Source organism: Dipodomys spectabilis, unplaced genomic scaffold, assembly GCF_019054845.1.
Source record: "Dipodomys spectabilis isolate Male_0828 unplaced genomic scaffold, ASM1905484v1 ptg000018l, whole genome shotgun sequence".
NCBI lineage: Eukaryota > Metazoa > Chordata > Mammalia > Rodentia > Heteromyidae > Dipodomys > Dipodomys spectabilis.
Window position 1 is genome coordinate 1,895,472 of NW_024870695.1, and position 17,417 is coordinate 1,912,888.

Consider the following 17,417-nt stretch of genomic DNA (forward strand, 5'->3'; position numbering starts at 1 on the left):
CCTGGAACTTAAGCCTACTAACTCTTACCTACTCAGAGTTCTTTTCACATTCTTCTTATTCAGAAAAAAAGATCAGTACTCTGGAGTCAAATTTTCTGACTTGAGAAATGCAGCAGCATCAGTCTACTTAGAAAATAAGGAAGGCTAGTTGTCACCAGCTGGAGCTGGAAATACCTCCCACAATATAGTATCATTGAGTTTCACTGTTTCTCATTTCACTAGTCAATGGCTTTCCAAGTTAATTTTCTAACAGTTCTTCCATGATTTACAGTCAGCTCTCCCTATCTGTGAGTTGTATATCTATGGATTCAGCTAATCATGGACTGAAAATATTTCAGCGGGGTCCCATATTACCTCTTTTTCCCATGAAAAGTTGTATTTCCCATAGCTTTCCCTGTTATGTCTCAATCTTTTAACTTTCTTTCCCTTAAATTATATGTTCTCTTACATCCTGGCTTCTCCTAGACATTGCTATATTTGGTGCTTCATGTCAAGATATTCTTCCCCTGTTATCCCCTTTGCTGCCTTCCAACTTTTCTCGGTCTGCTGGTAAATGAAAGCCATGGATCTGGGAGCCTTGGGAAATTATTCATTTGTGACTAAATTTGTCTTGCTGGGTCTCACAGAGACTCGGGCTCTCCAGCCTGTCCTCTGTCATCTTCCTTCTGGCTTACGTAGCTGCCATTGTCGGCAATTTCAGCATTGTGGCTGCTATCATTATTGAGCCCAAACTCCACACCCCCATGTACTTCTTCCTGGGAAACTTGTCTGTGCTGGATGTTGGGTGCATCAGTGTCACTGTCCCTGCCATGTTGACGCATTTCATGTCTAATGACAGAAGCATTTCCTACAGGGCCTGCCTCACACAGCTCTTCTTTTTCCACCTGCTGGCTGGAGCAGACTGCTTCCTGTTGACTGTCATGGCCTATGACCGTTATCTGGCCGTTTGCAAGCCTCTCACCTACAGCACCCATACGGGCTGGGGAATCCAGAAGGCTTTGGTGGGCATGTCCTGTGTCTTTTCTTTCAGTAATGCACTGACTCAGGCTGTTGCCTTGTCTACTCTTCAATTCTGCGGCCCCAATGTGATCAATCACTTCTACTGTGACCTTCCCCAGCTCTTCCAGCTCTCCTGCTCCAGCACCCAACTCAATGAGCTGCTGCTCTTTGTAGCAGCAGCCTTCATGGGTGTAGCCCCTTTGGTCCTCATCACGGTGTCCTATGCCCATGTGGTAGCTGCCATGCTACGTATCCGTTCTGCTGAGGGCAGGAAGAAGGCCTTCTCCACATGCAGCTCCCACCTCACCGTGGTGGGTATCTTCTATGGGACAGGCGTCTTCAGCTACATGAGGCTGGGTTCCGTGGAGGCTTCAGACAAGGACAAGGGCATTGGCATCCTCAACACTGTCGTCAGCCCCATGCTGAACCCACTCATCTACAGCCTCAGGAACCCCGATGTACAAGGTGCCCTGCGCAGGGTACTCTTGAGGAGGTAGCCCCGAGGGACACTTGCTCTGACTTAAGCAATGGCCTGGTTCCACTTACCACTTCTAAGAGGCATTGAAATCCATGCATGTGAGTGTGGGTATTATGAAATGAGGACATTCTAGATGAGGAAGAAGAGTACAATAAAAATGACAACAGCTATCACTTTTCTCATTATCATCAGTTGTCAGTCACTGTCCTAAGTGATTGGCTTCTAGTAGCCCATTTATTCCATGTAAGAAAGTAGATGCAGACTTACAAATTGTAGATTAAAAAAAACACCCTCAGAGAAGTTGAGTAATTTGCCCAAAGCCTCCTATGCTGAGCCTATGTTTGGTCCAAATCTGGTTGATGGGATGCTTCAATAACCACCCTTGTACATTGGTATATATATTCTTTAATTGCCGAAGACAGAAAACCATTAGAAGGGTTCCTGGGTCAAAGGATATAAACTTCTCCAAGGCCTTCATAAACATTTGACTAGACCAGGACCTGAGAAAAGTTGAGCAAATGATACTTCCAATGACTAATTACTGTATCTTTGCCAATCTATTAGTCTGAATGTTACAACTCATCATCCTATTTGAAGTTCATCAGTAGTAAAATTAAATCTATCTACCTAAGATAGTACTTACCTTAGATAGATTTAAAGCAGTGTTAGCAACTATTTTTATATAAATATAATATATATCTAAAATATTGTCTTTTTTTCTTAATGAAGGGATAGAAGAAAGGCTAAATGAAAAGGAATATGGTGGAAGTACTTTGTTTACACTATGACAACAGAACAGTGAAATCTGCTTAAATGGTTTTTGTTTTTTTTGTTTTTGTTTTTTTTTTGTCGGTCGTGGGGTTTGAACTCTGGGCCTGGGCGCTGTCCCTCAGCTCTTCAGCTCAAGGCGAGCGCTCTACCACTTGAGCTACAGCGCCACTTCCGGTTTTCTAGAGGTTTATTGGAGATAGGCGTCTCACGGTCTCTCCTGCCCGGTCTCTCCTGCCCAGGCTGACTTTGAACCGTGATCCTCAGATCTCAGCCTCCTGAGTAGCTAGGATTACAGGCGTGAGCCACCAGCGCCCGGCTTGCTTAAATGGTTTTAAGCAAAGGGGAAGGAGGATTGATTGGGAAGAGATGGAAGGAGGGAGTTTGGGGTATACTGTATATATGTATGGATATATCAAAATGAAATCCCCCTTTAAAAACCAATATATGCTAACAAAAATTAAGTGGGCATTTGCCACATTGACCAGAAAGAATTCACCCAAGGCAGTGTATGATTCCTAGAGGGAACCTAGCAGTGCTGGGAGGAGAAGTGGATGCAGTGGGCAGACCCAGCAAGGAGGATCACAAGTGAAAACAGCTCTCTGGAGAAGTTCAGCTATGAATGAGAAACAGAGATGGCCAATGTAAAAGGATAGCCAATGGAGAAGCAGAATATTAAGGGGTGTTGCGTTTTTGCTTCAAAGTGAGAGAACTATGTGCCTATATGATGGTGGGTAAACACCAACAAAAGAAAAGCAGATTAAAATGCATCAGAATAAGGAGTTTCTTGATGGCGTGGGCCCAAAAGATGTGGAAAATGAAACAGTAAGAGCAGAGATAGTTGATAATCTATATAGTGGCAGGTTTATTATTAAAAGGAAGTATTCACTGAAGGATTTATAAAAGGGAATATGTACAATATAATAATTAAGTAGTGGGTTCTAAGTAATTGTCACCTCCTGGTCATTTCCTTTGTTAACTAATGATTTAAATAATTCCTTGGATTATTAACAATGTCTATACCTACCCTAGAGGAGCTGACAATGTACAGAAAAATATAATAAAATATATTAATTGCAATGATAGGATTTACATGCTTATTTATAAGTCTGGAGAAATTTCAAGCACTAAAAATCAGTTTTTAATCTTGCTCTCTGTATATGTGTTCTATCTATCTATCTTTCTGTCTGTCTATCTTTCTATCCTTCTGTTTATCTATCTATCTATCTATCTATCTATCTATCTATCTATCTATCTATCTATCTATCTATCTATCTATCTATCTATGTGTCTGTCTGTCTGTCTGACTGACTGCCTATCATGTTTATATCTATTCTTTTCATTTACTCATTTACCCTACAAATGCTTAGTGAATATCTTACAAAATTTCCTGTACTCTGCTGAACAAAATGGGGGTGGGGAAACAGAGTTATCAAGTGGAGTAAATCTGATTAATGTACTAGGTACATGTGTGGAATTTGGTAGAACTTCTTTGGACAACCAACATACATGGAAAAATGACATGAAAGTAAAACAGCTCCCATATTGGGTGGGGAGAGGGGAGGAAGTGGCAGTATTAAATGAGGGAGAGGGTAAATGGACAGGGTAACAGTGATCAGTAGAAATACCTTATATACCTGTGTACCTGTATGCTAATAGAAAACTGAGACCTGTTGAAATTGTTTTAACAAGTGGAGGGAGAGCAATGTAGGGTAAATCTGATCAGGGTACACTGTAAGCAAATAGATGTCAAAATGAAGCTCTCTTGAACAACTAATAGATATTAATTTTTTAAGAGATTCAGAGAAAAAAAGATTTTAGAGACTAAATGTCAGTCTCTACTCTTAAAAATTCAATCTTTCCTGACAAACTGTTGTGCCAACATTGCTGATTGTTATTTTAATTGCACTTTTCCCTTTAAGTAGTTGTATGAAGAGATTACAATCCATATATCACATTATGAGTTCAATACATATTGATCAATGCCACTCCTTTGTTAGTGATTATTACAGAATAATTGCTAATTATTATTATTATGTCATTAGTATGATATCTCTTAGAATTATTATTAAGAAGCCAGGCTCTGGTGGATCATGCATATAATCCTAGCTACTCAAGAGGCTAAGATCTGAGAATCATGGTTTGAAGCCAGACCAGGCAAGGAAGTCTGTGAGACTCTTACTTATCTCCAATAAACTACTCAGAAAAAGCTGGAAGTGGTGCTGTAGCTCAAGTGATAGAGTTCTAGCCTTGAGCACAGGGAGACTCAGGGTCAGCACCCAGGCACTGAGTTCAAGCCCCAGGACTGGCAAAAAAATAAAGAACTATTATTAAGAGGTAGAAGCTTCTTCCTTCAAGGCTAATATGAAAACTGCAAAAGTACTGTGGAGGGATCAGAAAGAATGACATTGCCCATTTGTTAGGAAATGGAAAGACTTGGAAAAAAATTATATTAAGAGAAGTAAGCCAGGCCCAAAGAAACATAGGTCCCATGGTTTCCCTTATTTGCAATAACTAGTATATGTCTGAGTCAAGCAGAAAAGGTCAGATAAGTTGATGTTAGGGAAATGAACCCTAAGATATGTATTCAGATGTTTTTTTCTCTCATGCGATTGTTTCTAACACATTTATAAGATTATTTCTTTGTTGCTTTATATGTCCCTCCCCCACAGTATAACCCTGCTTTCACTGTATTTGATGTTGGTATAATTTGTGGAGGGGAAGGGAAAAACAAATCATTTAAATAGGGATACAGGTGGACCCATTGCAACAATGAGACGTACAAGTCCTTATGTCGAAAACGAACTTTACAACTTTGGTTGGGAGGAGGAGGGTTGGGTGGGGGGTTGGGGGAGGATGGGATGGGAAGGGGAAACAAAGGAGGAGGCTACAATGCTTGATAAGAAATGTACTCATTATCTTGCCCATGTAATTGTAACCCCTCTGTACAGTATTTTCACAATAAAAAAATAAAAAATAAAAAAGTACTGTGGATAGAAGCAGATGAAGCATATATACATACAACTAAATATAGTAACAATAATTCATAGCCCACACGTGGTACTTCCCAATTCACTCTTTCATGTCTAGTGTCTTACTTGAGTTTCAAGACTGGTCTGTTTCTCCCTCCACCCCCACCTGCAAATGAGTTCCTCTTGGGATGCAGAAAGCCAGAGGAAATGTCATTCCTCTACTATTAACAGAAAAAAAACAGACAACCTACAAAATCCTAACTTTTCTTGATCTAATTTAAGTTTTGATTACAGGCAATAAGGTGAATAGACAATAAGGCCCTGAAAGGAGAAGGAATAAGTTCACCTTTGACTAAATATGCTATAAATATGGCTGGGTTGTTAACAAATTCTTAAAGGTCAAGTATAGAGCAACATGGTCATTAGAATCCCTGGGGCCTCTAGACACAAGAACGACTTGGAGCAGAGAAAAGTAAGAAATATGAACTTCTAACTAGACTTTCCTCTACGAAACCAGAGGAGTCCCCCCTTTAAGAAAGTAGAAAAGCCCTTATCCTCAGGTGAGTCCAGAGAAAACAAAGAGCTGTGGTTCTGGGGAGTGGTAGAAGTAGGCCCCTTACTGGAAAGAAATAGCATAAAGACCTGAAGAGGGTGTTGAAGAAGGGAAGGGCTGCATTGAGATCTCAAAATAGACATCATAACTCTTCCAGGCTTCTAAATACCCAACAAGCATACAGGATGGCCTTGTTTGAGATGATGAATCCACATAGTAGCTTTCTCAAGGTTGAAGCTGACAGCAGACACTTGAAGACTGGAGAAGAAAACACTCTACAACCCCCCACATATACACTTTAACTGTCAGCACTTTTCCATTTTTTAACTACAGAATTCAATGGGCAACTTCAATTGCTACCAGAGTAAGTGGAGTTTAACCCTGCAAGTCTTCCATTGACCCCTGGCCTCTCTAGTCCTATTTCTCCTAATCCCTCTCTAGGTGGAGGTTGTCCTTTGGGATGTTTTCACCCAGGCTACCACTTGCTAAATTTAGCAATATCTGTTGTACATATTTTTGTGTCACAACCACACAGGATGTTAAAGAGTGGAGGGAAATGGAGGGGCTATCGACAATTAAATGGACAAGATCTCAGTGGATAAAGTCTGCTGGTTCTTAGACATCAGCAATTGGACAGAGGTCCACAGGAGAAGTGATAGCAGATGGGAGACAGATAGAGATATGAAGGCCTGAGAGGCAGCAATACTGAAGCAGAAAGCAGTGAGCTTGGAAAGGAGTCTTGAAATAGCAGCCTGAAAAATACGTAACTTTGTTTTTCATTGATTTGTAGAATCTGGTGAACTAAAGACTTCGGAGTGTGAACAGGGCTCAGAACTTTATTTGGTAGTTATGTGTAGTTGTCCAGGTATGCATTTTTTTGCAGCACTGGGATTTGAACTTAGGGTGTCCCATTCATTCTGCTTGCTTACCTGGCTGATACTCTATCATTTGAGTCATACTACCAGTCCTGCTCTTTACTGATTATTTTGGAGACAGACTCTCATGGACTTTTCTGGTGAGACTGGTTCCTTCCTTGCTTCAGACCTCCAGATCTCTTCAGATTCTGAATGATCAGTATTATAGGAATGAGTCGCTAGTGCCCAGCTGAATCCACCATCTTCCAGATGCACTAGGTTAGATGAAGGCCACATTAAGGAAGAGCTGGGAGGGCTGGTTACTGCTGTTTGTTAACCAGATGACATTGGTCGATGGCCTCTGTGGGCCCTGGGTTTCTCATCTATGAAGTGGGGAATTCTAACATGTACTTTAAATGATTATTTGGAGGAATAAACTCAGAATTACTGAGTTGATTATTCAGGGAATTTGAACTCAGAATTATTGAGCTGATAGGTATGGTGTCACCTCACATAGAGTTACCATATTTCTAGAGTTTTACATCTCTCTGTCTCTCTGCCTGTTTCTCTAATATCTACCCTAGTCCTATTTCCCAGTTGCTATGGCCTCTGTGCCACACCTGACTTCACTTCCTGAATGAAGAAATGAAGAGCTAAGGCCTGAAGACACGGATGTGTCTCCCACACACGTCCCAGGATCATGATTCATCTTCTGCATTCTCAAACTCTTCATATATTTTGACATGTCATATAAGAAAAAAATGAATTGATAAATTTTCCTAACTTCCTCAGCTCCATAGGGCCTCAGGAGGCATCCATCCACTCAATGAATCTCACAGAGGGAGCACCAGGACTGGGATCAGGGACTGAAGTCCTTAGAAGCTTCACAAACAGAACCCTCTAATTAGCTCTCAGATGAGAGTTCAAGATAATGAGGCCTAAGGGCTGAAGGAAGACTGGGAATTTGTAAATTGTCTTCTGTATCACTACTAATAAGACCAGAGGGAATGGATACTCAGAAAAAGATTTACTTTCTTTTTAGTCCTTATAGTCTGAAAGAAACTTGGACCTGGGAGAATAGAAAAGGCCAATTAGTAATGGGTGGTTGTGGTAATATTGTAGCAAGAGTCATTAACAAGTTGGGACTGGAGGGAGCATGCACCAGCCTCCCAGCAAACATGAGCTTCCCGCTCTTTTTTTCTCTGCTTATTACCATTTTTATTCTCACTTCTGTATACTTCAGAAAGCTCCTGTCCTATTCTTTTTATTATAGCTTTAGGAAAAAACCTATATTAATAAATGCATCTCTTTCATTGTTTTGTAATGGCTATATCAGTCTGTGTGTGTGTGTGTGTGTGTGTGTGTGTGTGTGTGTGTTATTGAGCCTAGAACCTTGTGCATCACAGGCAAGCACTCTACCACTGAGCTACCCCCTCCCCACCATGGCATAAATGATTATATCCTTTTATAACTTCATATAAGTTCCTTAATCAGCACTCTATCTGGACTTGTTTTGAGTTTTCATTATTAAGAGACAGGCTTTGGTAGACCTTTATACACTTATTTGCTGAAATTTAACAAACTATCATAGACAGATTTTCCCATTTGACTTTTCTACCAATTCAGAGTGAGAAGACCACTTTCCTAATCATTCTTAACTCTAGATACCATCAGCTAAAGAATTCTTGTAATGGCAGGGAGCCAGTGGCTCCTGCCTGTAATCCTAGCAACTAAGGAAGCTGAGATCTGAGTATCATGGTTCAAAGCCAGCTTGGGCAGGAAAGTCCATGAAACTCTTGTCTTCAATTAACCACCAGAAAACTGGAAGTAGCACTGTGGCTTAAGTGATACAGCACTCTCCTTGAGCTGAAAAGCTCAGGGACAGCACCTAGGCCCAGAGTTCAAGCCCCATGACCGACAAAAATAAATAAATAAAAGAATTCCTGTAATGGACTAAGTGACTAACCATTTAGCTCATACTTTTTTGTGAGAAAGATTAAGGTTTCTACTTACATTAATGCAAGTTTTAATAATTTGCCATAAATAGTGCACAATATTTTTCTTTCTTCTCTTTAATGCCAATGATGTGTTTTATGAAGATTTCTTATGTACTTAAGTATATAAATATTTGGGGTTTTCATCTGTGTTATTGTACTATAAATTATTTTTCCATGTCAAATTTATAAAAATAATCATCTAGGCAGATGCTTTAATTATGACTCACCATAACACTAAGAGTGAAACTGACATGATTGCAAACACAACTGCAATTTAAGAAACCAAAGGAAATACCTTGGCCATCTAAATACTTACACAAAACATGCACACATTTTAAAATAGTAAGAAGTCCATCCACACCAGTGTAATTAATGGGATATTTCAAACCTCTAGAATAAAAAAAACGATCCATAGGCTTCCAAAGTGGAAGTAGGGAAGAAGAGAGGCATCGATTTGTACACAAAAAAAAGAAAGGAAGGAAGGAAGGAAGGAAGGAAGGAAGGAAGGAAGGAAGGAAGGAAGGAAGGAAGGAAGGAAGGAAGAAATTAAAAGGACTTTTGCTTCTTTATAAACATGAGGCTTTATAACATGAGGGCAATTGTAAAAGCTGGAGGAAATATTTTAAAATGTATCTTTGAAGTGCCAGAATAGGACCCAGAGGCTGAAAGACTCCCATGGACTTGAGTCATCTCTCAGAACTACTCTTTCTTGGAGGTCTTCATTAATGTAGGGTGGCAAAGAAAAGAAATGATACCTTCTGAACTAGTAAGTCCTAGACTGCTCTCTGAATGAAAAGTGGCAAAGTCATTAAGCCAAAGTAAGCCTGGAGTTGAGAGCTGAGCTTCAAAGAGTCTTATTTGGGGGTAAGCTAGAAGTTTTGATCCTCATCTATGTTGAGCAGTATGGGAGCCACTAATTACATGTGATCATTGAGCAACTAAAATGTGTCCAGTACAACTGAAAATTTGAATTATTTATTTAACTTTTTTTTTTAGTTTGTCATGGGGCTTGAACTCTGAGCCTGGGAGCTGTCCCTCAGCTCTTCAGCTCAAGGCTAGTGCTCTACCATTTTGAGCCACAGTGCCACTTCTGGTTTGGGGGTGGTTAATTGGAGATAAGAGTCTCATAGACCTTCCTGCCTGGGCTGGCTTTGAACTGTTATCCTCAGATCTCAGCCTCCTGAGTAGACGGGATTAGAGACGTAAGCTACTGGTGTCTGGCTAACTTTAAATTTTTAAACTAACATTTGTTTGTGGAAAATGTGTAAGTAGAGGTAAGTGACTCTACTTTGTCAATTGTTTTATTAAACCTCCAAATTGATCGAGTTTTCCTTAGTGCACTTAACATCTGGATTGAGATATTATGTAAGTGTAAAATACATACAGAATTGGGAAAACAGTGCAAAAGAATGCAAATCATGCCATTAATAATTTTATGTTGGTTGCCTGCTTAAATAATATTTTTATGGATTGGGTTAAAATATATTATTTGAATTAATTTTACTTTAATGAATCTTTTTAAGGTGGCTACTAGAGAAGGTAAAATTACATAGGTAGCTCTCATCATATTTCTGTCAGACATCGCTGACTTAGAATATGACCCAATTAGTGAATATCTAGAAATGAGGCTGTGCTAAAATCTGAATATAGCTCCAAGTTATGGGACTTGCCTTGGAATAAGAGAGAAAATAAATGTATTTTCTGATAATATACCCAGGCCAAACTATTATGTGAGCTACTTGCATATATTATTCCAAATAATTCATACATTAGGCAATATGGCAAAGAAGTGTATTAAACACCTAGCTTCTCACCTAAGTTTGCAATTTTCAAATCAGTACATATCTCTTGGGCTGGGGGCCAGGATGAATGAAAGAATATTCTCTACTGTCTTTCAGTGTGGAAATTCTTCTACTGGATTCTCTCAACTCAGCAGATCCGATCCTGTTCTTGTTCTACAGAGTTCCACATTGGGATGGACCCAATTTGCACCAAAGGTCCCCTGCCTGCTGTTCAATGGGCTTGCTCCACAGTCTCTCAGATCCCAGGTTTTTAGCATTTGTGTTGCTAGATATTTACTTCCAGCTTTATTATCTACAAAATGCTTGTCTTTACTTGAGGCATACATGTTTGCCTTTTTCTGCAAGCTAAACATGCATCACCTTATGAACTAGAGGAAAGGAATTGAGATGAGCAGGGTTTTTTTTGTGGGGGGAGGCTTTTGTGTGTGTGTGCAAAAATCTTCCTGGTTAAGTCTGAGAAGTAGTGAGATTTTTCTTTGCTATCTTCTGAAATGAATCTATTAGAAACAGTTTATCTGTGTAAGTCTTTTGCAATGATCCCAATCTAATAAGAAACTGTATGATTCATATATAATAGCCAGTAAAGGAGTTCTGTGAAGTCAGTAAAGCTAGTCATGTTAACTGACTCGCTCCATACCCACTTTTAGTCCTCTTGATTTCTCATGCTGTCCTCATCTTCCTATTTCCTTTCTGATCATACATTGTTGTTCTAGCCAATGAGAATGTTTCCTCAACAACTCCCACACTCAGCTCACTGGTATCCACCTAATCATTGTGAAAAGTCATCTCAATGTTTTCTCAGATGCATCTTCTGATAGTGTGGGTTTAGAGCATGCTTAAGAATTTTTCACTTGTAGTAAAGTGGATGGATGATGCTGTTGCTGCTGGCCTGGGGACCACACCTAGAGAATTATGGATCCAGCACTCACTATTCTACTTTTCATCTTTCCCACTCCAGATAAAACACCACATTACTGACTTAGCCAAAGACATGTCAGACTGGATTTAAATCCTACACCTAGCATGGAAACTTGCCACACCACACAACCACAGCCAAAATTGATTACATAAGTTCCCCATATCTTTGATCAAATTTCTGGTTCTTTCCAAAGTCCACTGGCTTCTTCTTAAAGTAAATTAATCAAAAGGGAGATTCTTCTCTTGCCAGCTAATAGAACACTGCTGGGTCATTGTTGAGGCTGTGAGGGTTGAATATTAATCCCAAGACTCCCAGAAGACAATTCTCTGGGCAAAACTGGCATGCCAATAGCCACCTGCAGACATGATGCAAATCATGAGTCTTCCATTTAAACGTGGCACAACTTTAAGAAACTCACAACTTAGCCTCCATTTTACCATCTATAGGGTGAATATAATGGTTTGCTTTATGAAACTGCTATGTTAGAGTACTGATTCATTCTCCCCCTCTCTCTACCTGATCCCTCCACCTTTATTTGTCCTATCTAACTTAAGGAGGAAATTTTGGCAGGAGCGACAACTTTCACCTTGAACATCCTCTGTTGCGGCTCCATGGTCCTAGCTATGGAAAGGTGGCCTTGGCGGTTGCCTGACCTCTGAAAGTAGCTGGGTGGGGGGCTGTGGCCTCCTCCTGGAAGAATGCAGCTACAGGTACATTGGGAAGATGCTCAAGGTTGGTGGGACCTCTCCCCAGCAGGGGAGTTGAAGGTAGGGTGCAGGCAGAGCATAAACTGGAAGCCAGTCTGTTAGGCACAGAGTTAGACAGCTAAGAGCAATAGTGCAGCTGTAGAGCAGCAGCTGTGGAGCCTTAGCCAGACCACAGGGAGCAGAGCTTGCTGGCCTCTGGCTCAATGCCAGCCTGTTTGAGCAAGCTGTGGAAAAAGTCACTAACGAACATAACATTACAAAAGACTGGGGTCTTAGTATGGACATTTGTGACCAAGTTGGGAGCACTCTTAGTGGAGCAAAAGATTGCCCACAAGCAATAATGGAAAGAGTAAATCATAAGGTTTCCTCACATTGCTGTTTAGGCATTAACTCTTCTTGGGGAAAACTATGAAAAGATATTTCATTCAGCATTTATGGTCCTGTGATTTTCCAATAGAAGTATGTGCTGTGATAAAAAAATAAATAAGATTCATCCTAAAGTATGTGAAAAACCAAAGTCTTCAATGGTGGAATGGCCGGAAGAATTTCAGAAAGACCCTCAGTTTAGTCCAATATTTGCAGCTATTCAGTCTATGAGAGCGGAAGGAATTATTCTTTCTTCCAGCAGGCTCTCAGACTTTCTCAGCCATTTTGAAGAGTTGTATATCATGTAGCAAAAACAAAAAATAGGAATACATTGCTAAAACTATCAAATTATTCTTTCAAGAGTAGAAACAGCAATACACAGACATAAAACTTTTACATCCAACTGTAGAAATTCAGCTAAATAATAAGGCTGCATAGATGGCGAGTGTCTTTAAATGTGGTGAAATTATTATCAATGATGGTGATGCCAGTTTGTGGAGAGACTCACACAGGAACAGGACTCTTCCCATCACATGTGTATAACAGCTAATTTAAACACAGAGTCTGAGGTGCAGCAGTGGACAAACTGAATACTATGGATGATGGCGTAGAGGAAACTAAGAAATCAGAGTCTGAGCATAAATCTGAGGTTAAGATGAGAGAACCCTGCAGAAGAACCCTGGAGTGAGCAGGTGGATCCAACAGATTCAAAGCCAAACTTCCAAGGCCTCTTGGACTCAGAAGATATCTGCCAAAAGATTGGTTTAATGATAGATAAGAAACCTAAAGAGATTGGTAGGAAGAATGCAGAACTGTCTGAGGTGAATGTAAATGTCTTGGAAGCTCTGGCACTATATAAGAAGTTGGTGAATTGCAGCAGTGTGTTCAGTGTATTCAAAGCCCCATCCTCCAGCATATTACCCATCCGCATTCACTGGATTTCCAATGTAGGTGTATCCAGTTCACTCACATGATGGAAACTACATGAGTCAGGCACTCACCAAGTAACTGTTGCCCAAAGCCATAGCCTAGGACCATATCTTGTTGGTTCCCTGAAATCCCTACTTCCAAATGTGAATTTCTCAGTAACAACACAGCTGTATTTAAGTACTGGACAAGATATTGTTTCCAATCCCACTTATGTAAACCAGAATCCTAGTCTTTAATCAGCTACTGGCACAGCTGCTTACAAACAGCAGATGAAAACATCTGTGAACATATCTTTTTACCAGAACACTATTTCCAATCTGCCACAGCTGGCAGGCTTCCTAGTGTGGCAATTCTAGCTCATTCCATTGCCCAGCAGCAAAAAGTTTTATCAGTAGTCTCTCCCTTAGAGACAAGCATTCTCTTGAAAGTCTTCTTAAGTTATCACACCACATTTGTAGGTCTAATCTGAAAATATAAAAATATATAAATTCCTATATATATATATATATATATATATATATATATATATCAATTGATGGACCTATATTATGTAGATAATATATCAATATATCTGTATGCATTCAGGTAGATGTGGTACTCTCAAATCTCTACATAAATCTGGATATTAAATAGTATGAGATAAGAGAATAAAATTTTCTTGTTGTCAGGTGCTGATGGCTCACACCTGTAATCCTAGCTACTCAGGAGGCTGAGATCTGAGGATCTCGGTTCAAAGCCAGCCCAGGCAGGAAAGTCCATGAGACTCTTATCTCCAACAAACCACCAGAAAACAGAAGTGGCGCTCAAGTGGTAGAGTGCTTGCCTTGAGCTGAAGAGATGAGGGATAGCACCCAGGCCTAGAGTTCAAGACCCATGACTGACAAAAAAAATCTTGTTGAGAACATTGTTTCCCCTTCAAATGTGGTTTTTTAAGAGTACTGAAGATATTTAAATATTTTGCTGAATATTTCTTTCATTTCCTTCACACTATTATTTTTTTTAAGTGAGCATCTTTGGTGGAAGTATTTAACCTGTCAAGGTACTTCCTTTTGATTCCTTAAATTGCATTTTGTTTGCAGCTCTGTCAGTTTTGCTCTCAGTGTTATGATAGGATATAATTCTGTGCAGCAGCAAAAGTAATATGAAAGGAACAAAAAAGTTTAGTTATCAACAATGAACACTATGTAAGTGCAGATTGTGATAAAGCATTTAGCCAGCCATGTCCCCATTACAGCAATGCCAACATTGGACTAAAAATTGCCCCCACAAACATTTCTAGTCCCCAAGGAAAACCATTTCCTTCTGTACAAGGGTCTCTGGTATTTAGAATAAATTGAAAACTGTACGTCCAATCAACATTGTCTTTTCATTCAGTAATTTATTGACAGAATATCTTAAAGATGAAGTAATTATATTTATTATTCAGGATTTAAAGATGTAATATCATCTTATATCATTTCAAGTACTTGACATTTGACTATATACAAAATTTATTGCACACTACAATGGTTATAAAATTTCACCTTCAAATTTTTGAAAAAAATAATGTTTTATTAAAAAACATTTTAGCTAAAATTGCTAAGAACATAATGTTTTATTTAAAAACTTATTTAAAAAATAATGCTTTAAAAATAGAGCCATAGAGCTCCCCTATGACCCAGCAATCCCACTTTTGGGCATTTACCCAAATGATCACAAATAAGACCACACTAAAGCTACCAGCACAACTATGTTTATTGCAGCATTAGTTACCATAGCTAAGATATGGAACCAACCCAGATGGCCCTCAGTAGATGAATGGATCAAGAAAATGTGGTATATATACACAATGGAATTCTATGCCTCCATCAGAAAGAATGACATTGCCCATTTGTTAGGAAATGAAAAGACTTGGAAAAAATTATATTAAGTGAAGTAAGCCAGGCCCAAAGACACATAGGTCCCATGGTTTCCCTTATTTACAATAACTAGTATATGTCTGAGTCAAGCAGAAAAGGTCAGATAAGTTGATGTTAGGGAAATGAACCCTAAGATATGTAGTCAACTGTTTTTTTTCTTTCATGCAATTGTTTCTAACATATTTATAAAATTATTTCTTTGTTGCTTTGTATGTCCCTCCCCCATGATATAACTCCTGCTTTCATTGTATATGATGTTGGTATAATTTGTGGAGGGGAAGGGAAAAAACAAATCGTTAAAACAGTGATACAGGTGGACCCATTGCAACAATGATCTCAACGTTATGTCGAAAACGAACTTTACAACTTTGGTGGGGGGGGAGGGAGGAGGAGGATTCGGAGGATTCGGGGGGGGGGGGGGGAGGCGGGACCAGGAGGATAGGAAGGGATGGGAAGGGGAAACAAAGCAGGAGGCTACAATGCTTGATAAGAAATGTACTCATTATCTTGCCCATGTGATTGTAACCCCTCTGTACAGTATTTTCACAATATATGTGTAGCTCCAGGCAGAGCATATAGGTAGCATGTATATTCTGTCCCAGTACTCAAGAATATATATATATATATATATATATATGGCTTAGACATTTTTTAAAACTTTTTATTTATTTTTTATTGTGATGCCCAAGGTCCCATTAACAAGTGTATTTATTGAGTTTAGTACAGGGGAGTATAAGCAGAACAGAAGGTATCAATATCATTGAAGTTACAAACACCAACATGGAACATAATTTTGTATACAAGTGATAAATGACTTCTTATCTTGCATAAGCTTTTGTCTACCTCCAGGCTCCCAGACAGCTTGGAGCATGACCAACTCACTTCAGGTAGAAATCTGAATCTCTGTAAAGCCAGGACTGTTGGATCATTCCAGGGCAACCCCTGGCATTCTGAGAGTCTTGTTAGAGATTGGCATTCCAATTCTCTTTCCCTATCAGAGCTCACAGTTCAGTTTCCAGAGATTCCCACATATAAAGTTTTTCAAAAAAAAGCACATATAGGAGCTTTATTCATTATTGCTAAAAATAGACTAAATGGAAATCAAGAGAATTAGTAAGAAAATATTGATAACATATGCCACTTAATAATACTTAAGGGGAAAATGAACAATATTGAATTTCAAAATCATTGTGTTGAACAAAAGAAGCCAAGCCCATTTCTCTAAGTTCTAAAAACACATCCTACAGAAACCTCCACCCTATACATGTTTAGGGCATTATTCAGATATATGGTTTAATTTTGTTTTACTTCATATATTCTAACTCGTTTAAATTTCATTTTTAAGATAGCATGGGTTCTTAAAACCAAAGTGAACCCTTTTTTACTGACTCTTTGAGGTGGCTCCCTGTTTTTACTTTTTTTTTCTCTTCTGAGATTATATTTACAATACTTTGGCTAACAACAAAACCCAACAATGTATTGCTGTTAAGAATCCCCTCTTGCTGGGCACCGGTGGCTCACATCTGCAATCCTAGCTACTCAGGAGGCTGAGATCTGGGGATTGCAGTTCAAAGCCAGAGGGGCAGGAAAGTCCCTGAGATTCTTATCTCCAGTAAACCACCAGAAAAAGCCAGAAGTGGTGCTGTGCTCAAGTGGTAGAGTGCTTGCCTTAGCTGAAGAGCTGAGGGACAACTCTTAGACTCAAAGTTCAAGCCCCACGACACACACACACACACACACACACACACACACACACACACACACAAAGAATCCCCTCACAATTTTTGACAAATTGATACCATTTCTCTATGGACTGTCTACTGGGAAGTCCTGATTCCTATATTCCAATGTTTTCTATGCCTAATAGTGCACTTCATGCTCTGAGATTCAGATGGATCAATGTATTCTGTATTCTATGGTACTCTATTTCAAAGTATACATATTTTAATATGTTGGCAGCACTCATGTAACATCTTCACTAGAAGACACAGAGATTTAAGACAAGAGTGCATCCTCTGCCCTACAGTCGAAAAATCAATCAATAAAATGTGTTTAAATAATTTATATAATCAATAATGTATAAATATATATCAATAATGTATATATACATATAAATAATGATGTGCATATATCAACAACATGTATATATGGAATTTTATTCATCCATTTAGGAA

The 17,417-nt window shown here is 39.2% G+C and overlaps 1 protein-coding gene and 1 pseudogene across 1 annotated transcript; both read left to right on the forward strand.

The window, feature by feature from the left end:
- Positions 1–562: 562 nt before the first annotated feature.
- On the forward strand, positions 563–1,496 carry LOC122103438 (putative olfactory receptor 3A4). Its single transcript, XM_042674017.1, is given in 2 exon segments — positions 563–651; positions 653–1,496. Coding segments are annotated over 2 exon segments (933 nt in total).
- A 1,514-nt stretch (positions 1,497–3,010) lies between these two features.
- LOC122103547 lies at positions 3,011–13,701 on the forward strand (annotated as a pseudogene).
- The last annotated feature ends 3,716 nt before the right edge of the window (positions 13,702–17,417 follow it).